This window comes from Musca autumnalis, unplaced genomic scaffold (genome assembly GCF_047663935.1).
Source record: "Musca autumnalis isolate F117 unplaced genomic scaffold, ASM4766393v1 scaffold_1, whole genome shotgun sequence".
NCBI classification, from domain to species: Eukaryota; Metazoa; Arthropoda; class Insecta; order Diptera; family Muscidae; genus Musca; species Musca autumnalis.
Window position 1 is genome coordinate 281,572,352 of NW_027411644.1, and position 14,736 is coordinate 281,587,087.

The 14,736-nt window shown below is 32.2% G+C and overlaps 1 protein-coding gene across 16 annotated transcripts in view; it reads left to right on the plus strand.

The window, feature by feature from the left end:
* The window catches only part of LOC141389607 (uncharacterized), a 58,912-nt gene extending 46,976 nt beyond the window's left edge, over positions 1-11,936 (plus strand). For 9 of the 16 annotated variants that reach the window (XM_073961378.1, XM_073961379.1, XM_073961388.1 and 6 more), the window contains one exon: positions 2,291-7,568. In XM_073961378.1, coding sequence (XP_073817479.1) covers positions 2,291-3,814 — 1,524 coding nt within the window. In that variant the 3' untranslated portion in view covers positions 3,815-7,568. Of the gene's footprint in view, positions 1-2,290; positions 7,569-11,282 lie in introns of those variants that run through there. The other 7 variants (XR_012409124.1, XR_012409125.1, XM_073961391.1 and 4 more) reach the window with 4 other exon arrangements.
* Positions 11,937-14,736: the final 2,800 nt, after the last annotated feature.

Sequence of the window (14,736 nt, forward strand, 5' to 3'; positions counted from 1 at the left end):
TACCAAAGTCAGACATGGCTTGGAATACCTTTCAACATAGCGGGCTGTCGAAGGCTGCTTTATAATCGACAAAAAGCTGGTAGGTGTCGATCGGCACCTCTTGGGTCTTCTCCAGGATTTGCCGCAGGGTAAATATATGGTCAATGGTGGACTTGCCAGGTCTAAAGCCGCATTGGTATGGTCCAATTATTTTGTTGACCATGGGCTTTAGTCGTTCGCACAATATCCCTGACACTATCTTGTAGGCGATATGAAGAAGACTTATGCCCCTATGGTTGGATCATAAAGTCTTATCTCCTTCCTCAGGTTCCAATCGTCGGGTACGCGTTCTTCCTGCCAGATGGAGCTAACTAGCTGATGCATACACCTTATCAGCGTGTCGCCTCCAGTTTTAAACAGCTCGGCTGGTAGGCCATCAGCTCCTGCTGCCTTATTATTCTTCAGCAGGTTTATTAATGTCTTTACGTCATCTTGGCCGGGTGGTATACATTCAATACCATCTTCTGGGATAGGATCTTCGTCGACTTCGCTACTATTGGATACCAACAGTTTCGAAAAATGCTCTTTCCATATTTTAGCATACTATCTTTATCAGTTACCAGATTACCTTGCTGGTCTCTACAGTAGGATGTCCCAGTTCCAAAGCCATCAGTTTGATGTTTCACTCTTTGGTAGAATTTTCGGACTTCATTCTGTCTCCTGTACATCTCGATTTGTTCACACTCCCGCTTTTCCATCTCTCTCTTTTTCCTGCGGAAAAGACGTTTCTCCTCTCTCCTTTTCTCACGATACCTCTCTCGTGCGCTACGCGTTGCTACTGATTGTAAAGTAGCCCTATATGCCGCATCTTTCTCTTCGGTAGCAGCACGATACTCCTGGTCATACCATGGATTCCTTGGTGGAGGTCTCTGGTATCCAAGTACTGATTTTGCGGCTGTTTACATGGAGTGGGCAATGTTTTGCCATTGTCCTGATATGTTATCGGGACGAGGAGTGCTTTGATTAAGCAGTTGGGCCAGTTGAGTGGAATATGCTGTGGCTATCTGTTGTGATTGCAACTTACCGATGTCCAACTTCCGTGTTGTGTCTGTTCGCACTTTGTTTGCTACGTTTAATCTGGTACGTACCTTTGCTGCAAAAAAGGTAGTGGTCCGAGTCTATGTTTGCACCTTGGAACGATCGTACATCCAACACGCTTGATGCATGTCTTCCATCTATCACAACGTGATCAATTTGATTTCTTGTTCTTTGATCTGGCGACAGCCAGGTGCCCTTATGAATATCTAGATGCTTAAATCTAGTACTGCTAACTACCATGTTTCTTGCAGCTGCAAAGTCTATCAGCCTCATGCCATTTTCAGATGTTTCACTGTGGAGACTGAATTTCCCCACTGTTGGGCCAAAGATATTCTCCTTTCCAATTTTGGCATTAAAATCGCCTAGAACAATTTTAATGTCGTGGGAAGGGCAACGATCATAAGTTTCTTCTAAGCGTTCGTAAAATATATCTTTGGTCTGTTCGTCCTTGTCTTCAGTGGTAGCATGAGCGCAAATAAAGCTGATGTTGAAGAATTTTGCTTTTAATTGAATTGCAGCGAGTCTTCCATTCACTGGGGGAAGCTGGAGACCAGATGTTTTAACCTCCGACAAACAGCAAATCCGCAACCAAACTCATGCTTTGTGTCATGGCAGCTATATATACAGTGCGTCACCTTTAGGTGTTGTTGTGACGCCTTTCCCGTTCCATCGTATTTCCTGTATGGCAGTAATGTCGGCCTTGTACTTTTCAAGTACATCTGCCAATGCGTAAACTGCACCTTCTCTATAAGGAGTGCGAACATTCCAGGTGCAGATTCGCAGATCATGGTCTTAAAACATTTGCGGGGTTCGTCAACTTTAGAGGGGTTTGTTTTTCTTTTCTAGGGGGCGGTTACTAACCTGACACCCAAACCCAAGTTTTTAACGTTCTTATGGGTGAACGCGCGGCACATGTTAGCTCACTACCTTTAACGGGTGTTAAAGTCAGTTTCCCAGGTGACACCACGGGGAGGTCAGTGTCCACTTGAGATGAAAGAGGGACCAAGATAAATCCTGGGATTTTCCATGTTAAAGCCGGTCAGGACCGTTCCTTGGTATCTTCCATCCCCTACGTCACCCTATTTTATATTTTATATATTATATAATATATATAAAATATAATAAAATTTTATATATTATATTTTGTTTTTTTTTTTTTTGATATTTTAATAACCCCTAACACCTCCCATTTCTTTTCAATTTTCTTCTGCAGGAAACATCACCTCTGCGACGCACAGGAACCCACACCGGTGTACCCTTACGTACGGGTGAAAACATCAACGATCGCCTGACATCCATTCGCTCAACCATTAAATCCATCGATAGCCTGTGTGAAGAGAAACCCTATAGCACCGAAAGATGCCTACAGTACATCGATTCTCTGTGTTCGGATTCACATTATTTTGCTAGTAAAAAATCATCGTATGATGACTTGAGATCACGTCACACAAGTCGTTCCCGTTCACGTGATCCATACGCCACTGTCGGACCCTCAATACGAATTTCCGAACAAAATTCAGCCTATTTGCGCACCATGGGATCAGCTGATTCAATCCGGTCTTCCAGTCCCCTGAGGGCTACCAGTCCATTGCAATATCATTCAAATCGTGATCTGAGGCGTGAGATATCACCACGACGTCGCCGCACCGACGAGGATCGTGAAGAGAACGAGAGTAGGGTAAGACGTGATAATCTATTGCCAAATTCTTCATTATATTATCCATATAATCATAGCTCACTAAGTCCAAGTAGTCATAGTTTAACTAAGTTTCATAAAGTAGATAGCCAACTAATTGCAACTAATGATGATGTCGATTGTATCGATGTCGAAATTCAACAAATTTACCGACAAGCCACGACGACAGCACTGGTCTCCGCCACAACAACAACAACAGCAACAATGTCAATTCAGGACAGTAGTAGTAACACAAATACCTCCTCTTCCACAAATGGCAACACAAAACTCAACACTACCACCACCAACACCACAACCGCAGCCAGCTTAGAGTCTACGGCATATATGGGCAATCTTGGTTTAGACCGGCCAATATCACCGTATCGTCAGTTAGGTATTTCTCGTTCCAATACACCGGTCTATACACCAGCTAAACTAGAGATACGCCACACCACGGTGACATCGACATTTTATGATCGTGTCCTAACCGAAAAGCAATTAGAAAAGAAACATTCCCAAAACAATATTGCAGTCACCAGTAGCACAACTTCCAATGGTTCCAATGGTAGCAATACTGCACCACCACCAACAACAACGACAACAAGTGCCCAACGATCGCCCCTACTGGAACAGTCACCAGTTATGGTAATGCCATATTCTCCCCCAACATTTACTTATGCTGAAACAACAACGGCGGCGGCCGTTACAGAAACAGCAACAACATTGGCATTACCAGCTCTGCCTGTATTGCCAACCTTTCCGCCTGTTGTTGGCAATGGCTTTACTTCTCTAACTGCTTCAATTACTGATAATACTGCTACATTTACTAGCGCAACTTCTAGTTCTCCTGCTGCCATTGTTCCAGGTAATTATGGTAGTTTCCCATCAATAATATCCACCACCACAACAACAGCAACAGAATCTTCAGTGCCTGCAGCAACAACCATTCTTCCTCTTTTACCATTACCAGAGTTGCCCAATGCTTCTTCTGTCACAGATACCACTACCTCCTACTCCCCTGCTATACCTCCCTATATTTCAGCATATCAACCAAATGTGTAAATAATTTGTTGTTGTTGGTGTCTGCCTGCAACCCCCCTGGCCATTTATCCCGCAATAATAATTACAAAATATGCTTAGCCATGCTGTATCCTTCCTTGGAGAATGAATGTTGCCTTGTGCGCTTTTGGGAAGTCGTTTTCATATTGACATTGCCTACATTAATTCCCTGAACACGGATACGAAGTTATCCAATTTCAGATCTCCTCAGGGATCTGAGGATACCGTTTTCTAAACAAAATCTCTTGAGGACACATTTTCCATAGAAAAAATATCAGGGCCTGAGGACACTATTTCTATTCTCAGTTGTCAGAGGACACTTTTTTTTTAACGAAAACATGTCCTCGGTTGTCTGAGGAGACTTTTTCTATAAGAAAACTTTTCCCGGGAAAAATTCTCCTCAGGCTACTGCGTATTTTTTCTAGAGAAAAGTCTCCTCAGGTTACTGAGGAAATGTATTCTATAGAAAAAAATCTGCTCAGCCTACCGAGGAAATTTTTTCTTTAGAAATAATCTCCTCAGGCAACTCAGGAATTTTTTTTCTATAGAAAAAAGTCTCCTCAGGCTATCGAGGAATTTTTTTCTATAGAAAAAAGTGTCCTCACGCTACTAAGGAATGTTTTTCTATAGAAAAAAGTCTCCTCAGGCTACTGAGGGAATTTTTTCTATAGAAAAAAGTCTCCTCAGGCTGCTGAGGAAATTTTTTCTATAGAAAACGTTCCTCAGGCTACAGAAGACACTTTTCCATGGAAAAAGAGTCCTCAGGTTACAGAGGATTTTTTCTATAGAAAAAAGTCTCCTCAGGCTACTGAGGGAAATTTTTTCTATAGAAAAAAAGTCTCCTCAGGCTACTGAGGGAAATTTTTTCTATAGAAAAAAGTCTCCTCATGCTACTGAGGACATTTTTTCTATAGAAAACGTGTCCTCAGGCTACAGAAGAAATTTTTTCTATAGAAAAAAGTCTCCTCAGGCTACTGAGGAAATTTTTTCTATAGAAAAAAGTCTCCTCAGGCTACAAAAGACATTTTTTCTGTGGAAAAAAGAGTCCTCAGGTTACAAGTCGTTTTCATATTGACATTGGCTACATTAATCCCCTGAACATGGATACGAAGTTATGCAATTTCAAATCTCCTCAGGGGTCTGAGGAGACCGTTTTCTAAACAAAATATCATGAGGACACTTTTTCAATATAAAAAAAATTATTAGTGGTCTGAGGACTCTATTTCTATCCTCAGTTGTCAGAGTACATTTTTTTAACCAACAAAAGACTTCAGTTGTCTGAGGAGACTTTTTCTAAAAGAAAACTTTTTTCAGAAAAAGTTTCCTCAGGTTTTGCGTTTTTTATTTTTCTATAGAAAAAAGTCTCATCAGGCTACTGAAGACATTTTTTCTATAGAAAGAAAGTCTCCTCAGGCTACTGAGGAAATTTTTTCTATAGAAAGAAAGTCTCCTCAGGCTACTGAGGAAATTTTTTCTATAGAAAAAAGTCTCCACATGCTACTGATAATTTTTTTTTCTATAGAAAAAAAGTCTCCTCAGGCTACTGAGGAAATTTTTTCTATAGAAAAAAGTCTCCTCAGGCTACTGAGGGAAATTTTTTCTATAGAAAAAAGTCTCCTCAGGCTACTGAGGGAAATTTTTTCTATAGAAAAAAGTCTCCTCAGGCTACTGAGGAAATTTTTTCTATAGAAAAGAGTATCCTCAGGCTACTGAGGAAATTTTTTCTATAGAAAAAAGTATCCTCAGGCTACTGAGGAAATTTTTTCTATAGAAAAAAGTCTCCTCAGGCTACTGAGGATTTTTTTTCTATAGAAAAAAGTCTCCTCAGGCTAGCGAGGAATTTTTTTCTATAGAAAAAAGTCTCCTCAGGCTACTGAGGGAAATTTTTTCTATAGAAAAAAGTCTCCTCAGGCTACTGAGGAATTTTTTTTCTATAGAAAAAAGTCTCCTCTGGCTACTGAAGAAATTTTTTCTATAGAAAAAAGTCTCCTCAGGCTACTGAGGAAATTTTTTCTATAGAAAAGAGTATCCTCAGGCTACTGAGGAAATTTTTTCTATAGAAAAAAGTATCCTCAGGCTACTGAGGAAATTTTTTCTATAGAAAAAAGTCTCCTCAGGCTACTGAGGATTTTTTTTCTATAGAAAAAAGTCTCCTCAGGCTACCGAGGAATTTTTTTCTATAGAAAAAAGTCTCCTCAGGCTGCTGAGGAATTTTTTCTATAGAATGGAAGTCTCCTCAGGCTACTGAGGAATTTTTTTTATATAGAACAATTTTGTCTTTAGAAAAAAGTCTCATCAAGCTAATGAGGAATTTTTTTCTATAGAAAAGAGTCTCCTCAGTCTACTGAGGAAATTTATTCTATAGAAAAAAGTCTCCATATGCTACTGAGGAAATTTTTCTATAGAAAAAAGTCTCCTCAGGCTACTGAGGAATTTTTTTTCTATAGAAAAAAGTCTCCTCAGGCTACTGAGGTAATTTTTCTATAGAAAAAAGTCTCCTCAGGCTACTGAGGTAATTTTTTCTATAGAAAAAAGTCTCTTCAGGCTACTGAGGAAATTTTTTCTATAGAAAAAAGTCTTCTCAGGCTGCTCAGGATTTGTATCTGTAGAAAAAACGTGTCTTCAAGCTGTTGATGAAATTCTTTCTATAGAACAAAAGTCCCCTCCAGCTACTTAGGAAATGTTTTCTATAGAAAAAAGTCTCGTCAAGCTACTAAGGAAATTTGTTTCTATAGAAAAAAGTCTCCTCAGGCTACTGAGATTATTTTTTCTATATAAAAGTGTCTCTTAGGCTATTGAGGAAACTTTTTCTGTAGAAAAATGTCTCCTCAGGCTACTTAGGGCATTTTCTTTATAGAAAAGTCTCCTCAAGCTACTGTGGGAATTTTTTCCATAGAAAATTATCTCCTCAGTCTGATGAGGAAATTTTTCTGTAGAAAAAAGTCTCCTCATGCTACTGAGGCAATTTTTTCTATAGAAGTCTGCTCAGGTAACTGAGGAAATTTTTTTCTATAGACAAATATTCGTTGGAATCCTAAGTAAATTCTATAGAATTGGAAAGAAAACCACAAACCCTTAGAAATTATCACATATACGAATAAAAAATACAATATCGAAACCAACGTTCTTTTACTATCACTGCACCTCTCTTTACTCTCCACTTGAAAACCATATCCCTAGGAAACACTTCACATTTCTGGCTAAAATTACATCGTTGCTTTTAAAACTAGGCTTTTAAGATAGTAGGACATCTATCATATGAAAAAACAGGTTATAGGAACATCACTCGACTTGCACTGCTATGGCGAACGACGGAGTGAAGAAGGTCCCCCGCCAGCCTAAACTGCACCTCATCTCTTTCACTTTCTTTCACCAGAAAAATAAAATAACAAAAAACCAAAATGTTTGAAGCTTTTCGTTCGTTCGTTTGTTGATCGTTACACAAACACTATTTGATAACAGATTTGAAAAAAAGAACTTAATATTCTCTTTTTTTGTATTTTGTTGTGATCTCTTTTTTCTCTCTCTCAATAAAAAATATATAATATGCTCCACTTTTAAATCCCCTTTATAAAACAACCATCACCACCACCACCACTAACAACCAAAACTAGACATTGGCTCAAAGTAAAATAAAATAGAAAAATTAATTATTATTCATCATTTCCAAACAAATGAAGAGAAAATGGAAAGGATGAAAATTTACAAAATAAAAAAAAATAAACCAAAAAACAAAATGTGCTTTAATTCGACAAAATTCGATAAAGAAATGGAAACCAAAGAGAAATTTGATTTTAAAATCAAAACAAAAACAAATTGTAAATTGTAATTTTTATCCCAACAAAAAAAAAACAACAACAAATACAAATATGTTCAATTACTTGATATATACAGAGTGTTCCAAAGAGGGTTGCAATTTATTAAATTGAATTTCGGTGTTGCTAAATGCTGCGAATAGGATGGTTCCATCAGCTGGACGATGACGGAACTATCTGTTATAATTATAAAAAACCGTTCAAAACTCCGGCCAATCAAAACAATAAGTTTTCAGTCCCAGTAATCTGAGGACGTCTTTTTCACAGAAATCTAAGGAGACTTTTTTCTATAGAAATAATTCCTGATTAATCTGCAGAAAAAAATTCCTCAGCAGTCTGAGGACTCTTTTTCTATAGCAATAACATTCCTCAGTAATATGTGGAGACTTTTTTCTGCAGAAAAAAAATTCAGAGTAACTGCAGAAAAATTTCCTCCGTATTCCGAGGAGCGTTTTTTCTACATAAAAAAATGTCCTCGGTAATCTGTGGAGGGTTTTTTCGTTAGAAAAATCTTTCCTCAGTAATGTATGGAGAGTTTTCCTTAGTAATCTGAGAGTTTTGTTATAGAAAAAATTCCATAACAATCTGAGGACACTTTTCTCTACAGAAAAAAATCCTCAGTATTCTATAGAAAAAATTTTCCTTCTTTATTTGAGGAGATTTTTTTCTACAGAAGAAAATGTCCGCATTTATTTGAGGAGACTATTTTCTATAGAAAAAATGTACACAGTAACGTAATCTGAGGAGACTTATTTCTTTAGAAAAATTCCTATTTTTGAAACAGTGGGGGTTTTTATTTTTTTATTTTTTTTTTAATCTGACACTTTTAAATGATGGAATTAAAAAAATATATATTTTTTAATCGTAGAATATTTTTATATAGCGAAATTTTTGAAAACTTTTTTGTATGTATTTGAAATATTTATTTTTTTCAGTCTGAAATTTTTTAAAGAACGTTTTTTTATTTTGAAATTGTTTTACCCATAGTTTTTGTAATTTTTTTTTCTTCTCACACGAATTGTCAATTTTTGTAGATCGATTTACTCGCCTAAGCGCAAATGTAGAGCGCTGCTTTTTATATGAGGAATTCTTTACTAAATATGGAACGCGTCTACGAAAAATTAGGTCTGTATGTCAAAATGGCTAAATTATTACGAATATAGACGAACGAACAAAAATTAGTTACAAAAACTGGGGGTTAATCTTGAATTTTCAATATTACAATTTGTAAACTTTTTTTTATGGACATTAATAAAAATTAAATAGCGTAATTAAAAATATTAATTTTTAAATCGTAAATCTTTAAGGAATTATTTTTAAATTGTGGAATTAAACAAATATTGCTTGAATCGTTGCATTTTTAAGAAAATTTGTGGAACTAAAATAATTAACATATTATTTTAAAAATATATTATATTAACAATTTTTCAATAATATTTTCGCTTTATAAATTTTGGGGTTAAAAAAATATTTTTCAATTCGTGGAATTTTTAAAATCAAATATTTTAAAGAATACGAAATAAAAATTAGAAAAATATATAGTAGAATTTTTCAGACATATTTGTTGAATGTTTGAACTTGTTTATATCTCCACTTCAAATGTTGAATTAAAAAAAAATATTTTTATCAAATATTGGAATTTTTAAACCTTGTATTATTTAAAAAAATATTTTCTTACTTTTTCATGGACTTTGGAAAACTATTTTTTTTTAAATAAATATTTTTTTTTAATTACAAATTGTGGAATTTTTAAAATCTAATATTTTAAAAAACACGAAATAAAAATAAAATTGTTTATATAGTAGAATTTTTGAAAAATATTTGTTAAAACTTTGAACTTTTTTAAATTTCTGCTCTAAATCTTTAATTTTTTAAAAATATTTTTATCAAGTATTGGAATTTTTAAACCATTTTTAAAAAATATCTTGTTGATTTTTCATGGATTTTTGAAAAACATTTTTTCCTTTAGATAGTGTAATTTCAAAAAAAAAAAATAACAAAATATTTTTTAAAAAATTTAAGTTTTAAAAATTCCAATATTTGATAAAAAAATGCTTTTACTTCAAAAATTAAAAAAAATATTTTTTTTAAAAATTTGGCAGTTCAATTCATTTTAATACCACGATTTAAATTTGTGTTTAACCCCACGATTTGCAAAATATTTTTTTTTAATATTTTTTTAAAATTCAAAATTTGACATAAAATATTTTTCCAAAAATTCAAGATTTCAAAAAAATATATTTTAAAAATTTTAAGATTAAAACCCCGATTTTAATTTTTGTTTGACCCCACGATTTGCAAAATCTTTTTTTAATATTTTAAAAATTCAAAAATTTTACATAAAATATTTTTCCAAAAATTCAACATTTCAAAAAAATATATTTTAAAAATTTTAAGATTAAAAAATTCGTTTTTGAAATCTATAATTATTTAATATAATTATTTGGTTATTTTATTTTTTTAAATAATAAGAGTATGTAAGTCATTAATTTTTGAAAAAATATTTTGTTAATCTTTAAATTTTTTTTTTTTTAATCTGAAATTAAAAAAAAAAATATTTTTAAACTAAATTTTAATTTTTCAAAATTTTGGAGTTTTTAGAATAAATGTTTTAAATAAATTATGAATTTAAAAAAAATATTTGTTAATTTTTCGTGGATACTTGACAAAAATATTTTTTAAAATATGTAAAACAATATTTTTTTTAAATATTTAAAGGAATATTTTCGTTTGTAAAATGACATAATCTAAACAATTTTTTTTATTTCAAAAATTAAAAAAAAAATATTTTTCAAAATTGTTGCAATTAAATATTTTTAATACTACGATTTATACTACGAAAAGATATTTTTTAAATACATGATTTATTTAAAACAAATATGTATTTTAAAAACTAAAAAATTTGAAAAATTAATTTTTTTTAAAAATTTCGAAAATTAAAAAAAGTATATTTTCTAAAATGTTGCAGTTAATTTTTTAATACCACGAATATTTTTTTTAGCCCCACAATATATATTTTTTCAAAATCCATAATTTATTTAAAACGAATTATTTAAAAATTCCAAAAATTAAAAAAAAAATCAAAACATTCGGATTTAATATTTTTTAATTTTATTTTTATAGTTGTGTAAACACATTTTTATTATAGTGTAAACACATACCGATTTCCGAATTATCGCGTAGAAAAATCTCGATAATCCGAACAATTATAGTCGTGGCACTTTCAAGAAATATGTCACAAACTGAGGATGTATCTCTGGCATAGCCGACGCTATAAAGAATTTCCTGATATATTTTATCATATTTTTATGGAAAAAATTGACTTGCCGTTTTTGGAAAGGATTTCAAAAAGTTTTTCAATGTCCTTCTTAAAAATAAAGAATTAATATACAGGTCACTTTAATGGGTGTAACTCAAAACCCAAGGAAAATATTTTTTAATTCAACTTTTTGTTAATCCTTTTGGGACACTCTATATATGTCACACACACATACATTTATATATTCTACATTATAGAGGATTTTAGTTAAATTCTAACTCAATAATATTAACTTTACAGTATTTAATTTATTACTAAAAATAAAACAAAAAACCTATTACTTTAATTATTATATATATTTATTAATTTTTATTATTAATAACTATTATTATTGCAGTTGTTAACAACAAAAACAAAAAACAAAAATCAATTTGAAAAACAAACTGAGAACAAGAAGAAATTTAATTTAAATGTTATACTCTATTAAATGATGATATATATTATATATACAAATGCAAAAAAGGAACATATAGCTAAAAATTATATTAATAATTATAAACAAAATGAAATTAAATAAAAAAAATATATATACTGTATACTATAATTCGAATGCCTAACGTTTAATGTATTTAAAAAAAATGAAAACATTTAACCCCAATAATCTTTAATATTTTATAACATCTACATATTTATGTTGTATATATTTATATACATTACATTTATATGTAGATGCAAAAAAATATGCCTCAAATGCGATATTAATTCCTTCCTTCCACCACCCAACCTACACATAATGATTTTCCTCATTACAAAAACAACAACGGCAAATATGTTAAATAAATGTTACTTTACATTGATTGCTATTATATAATTAATACACAAAATAATGCAAAAGAATAATAAAAACAAAACGAAAAAATAATACAAAATAATGCGCATACTTATGGTCATGTGTGTGTACACACACATTTGTACACCACACATACATACAAAAGCAAAGCATATATAGTTATATATATTTCTGAAATCTAAATAAAAATTCCAAATGAGAAAATTATGTGATAATAAATGGGTTTTTATTGTTGGTAGCAGTCATAATATTTTGGCCAAAGACTGTGTCTTTGGTAATGCATGGAAATTGGTAAGTAAAAAAATATTCTCCACGAACATTCGCAGTGGGACGTAACTTATTCACTCTTTAATTGAATTATATGGAACGTCTTACTGTAACACCTTTGCCTTTTCATGGACACCTCTCGGATCGGGTTGAAATTTAAAGCATAAGCTTTAAAACGATACCCATATTGCCGAAGTAATAATAGTAAAATGTCAAGAGCCGTATCTCGGAAAGTATGGACTTTCCCAGGGAAACCTATATATCGTTGGTAATAGGATCTCAAAGACTACTTACGGTAAAATTTTCAGCACGAGCGGTTGCCATAAAACAAGCAAAGGTGTTAAAGCAAGACATTTCCCAAATAACCAGGTCCATATCTCGGTAAGTATAGACTTCCCCCCTGTACATTTCATCCCAATCCGAGGGATGCCCCTAAACGAGACTTGTTCCTATATATATAGAATATTAAATATGAAATACAAATATAAAATACAAATTATAAATTATAAAAAATAAAATATAAAATAAGAATTATGAAATAAACAATATAAAATATTAAAAAAAAATTAAAATATAAAATTTAATATATATATATAAAATATGAAATATAAAATTTAAATACAAAATATAAAATTAAAAATTAAAAGATAAGATATAAAACATAAAAATAAAATGTGAAATATAAAACATAAAATATAGATATAAAATACGAAATATAAAATATAAAACAAAGTATAAAATAAAAATATAAAACATAAAATACAAAATATAAAATTTAAAATATAACATATTAAATATAAAATATGAAGTATAAAATATATTTTAAATTTAAAACACAAAATATAAAATGTAAAACATATTAAATATAAATTATAAATAATATATGAATAAAAAATACAAAATATAAAATTTAATATATAAAAAATGAAATATAAAATATAAAATTTAAAGTATAAATATAAAATATAAATACAAAATATAAATAATAAAATATAAAACACAAAATATTAAATATAAAATAAAAAATATAAAATTTAAAATATGAAATATAAAATATTAAATATAAAATAAAAAATATGAAATATAAAACACAAAACATGAAATAAAAAATAAAATATATAAAATATGAAATAAACAAGTAAAAAAGTGTCAGTCGGCTTTGCCGACTGATATATACCCTCAGCCAATGTGAAGTGAAACTTCCACCTACGGACAGATCGAATGTATCTATTCAGAATTTTGTGGCCCTTTTTGGACATTTGAACTTGCCGAAAAAAATGTGGATTAGGAATTAACTGTACTAAGACACAAATGTTGAACTTTTGTGGGGGAGGTACCCTTAGGGACGACCGATATGGGCCATTTAAGAAGTTAAACTAAATTTTGACAAAATATTAGGAGATCCAAAGTTTGGACCAAATTGGTTGCCCCATTCAAGTGATATCGTCCTAGCATTTTAGTGATATTTTTTAAATATTGGGGAGAAGTACCGGAAGTTGCGGACTGGTATTGCCCCATGAAACTAAGTTTAGATATAATATGACGAAGACCAAATGTTGGACCAAATCGGTTGAACAGTTCGACAGTTATCGTGCTCTCCGAACGCCATATATGGTGACATAAGGATTTTTTACACCATTCGGGCTGTTTTCCTAAGAAATATGGACTTGCCCCTGAAAAAACTTTTACCGTCGTAATGGAGGTAGCGAATGCTACAAAAATCAAAGTGATTCGAGAACAGGTCTTAAAGTGAATTTATCCGAAATTGTGTGTGAGAAGAACCCAAAGGAGTGCAGAAATATAGTCCATATTCGAACCTGATTCATATCTGGTAGATATATTAGGATGTGCATAGTATGGATTACATCAGTCAAGAAGATATTTGAATTTTTGTGAGGGAGGTACCTGAAGGAGTGGAGCGACATGGTTTATCTTCGAACTTAAACTATGTTTGGACAAAATATTACGAAGGTCAAATTTTGGACCGAATTGGCAGATCCGTTCGAGATTTATCTTGCGCTCAAACCACTATACACGGTGTCATAGTTGTTTTTTTGCACCTTTCAGGCTATTTTCTCAGGAAGTATGGACTTGCCCCTTATTAAACTCGTATGGGGGGCGGTGAATACAAGTTGCTAAAACAAAATTCAAAGCGATTCGAGAGCAGGTCCTTAACTGAACTTATCCGAAATTTTGTGTGGAAGGTACCAGAAGGAGTGGACCGATTGACTCCATATTGAAACCTTATCTAAGTCTGGTAAACATTTCACGATGTGCAAAGTATGGACCAAATCGGTTACTCCCTTCAAGAGTTATCGTACGTACAAATTTTCCGAACATTTTCGAACTTTTGTGGGGGAGGTACCGGAAGGAGTGCATCGATATAACCCATCTTCGAACTTAAACTAAGTTTGGGCAAAATATTACGAAAGCCAAAGTTTGAACCGAATCGGTTGCTCCGTTCGAGAGTTATCGTGCGCACCAGCCAGACAGACGGACAGACAATTTTCAATTTATATAATTTCTACAAAAACTACTGAACCGATTTTTCTGAAATTGCCAGGGAATGTAGAGGGATGGTCCCCGGTTAAAACAGGCTACAAATTTTGTTGAATTTCGGAAGTGGCGGGGTACTTCCCCTATACCGTATTTCTTTAAAAATGATATCTAATATATAAAAGACAATGTGTATATGTTTGTATGTTCCGTATAGACTCAAAAACGGCTGGACCGA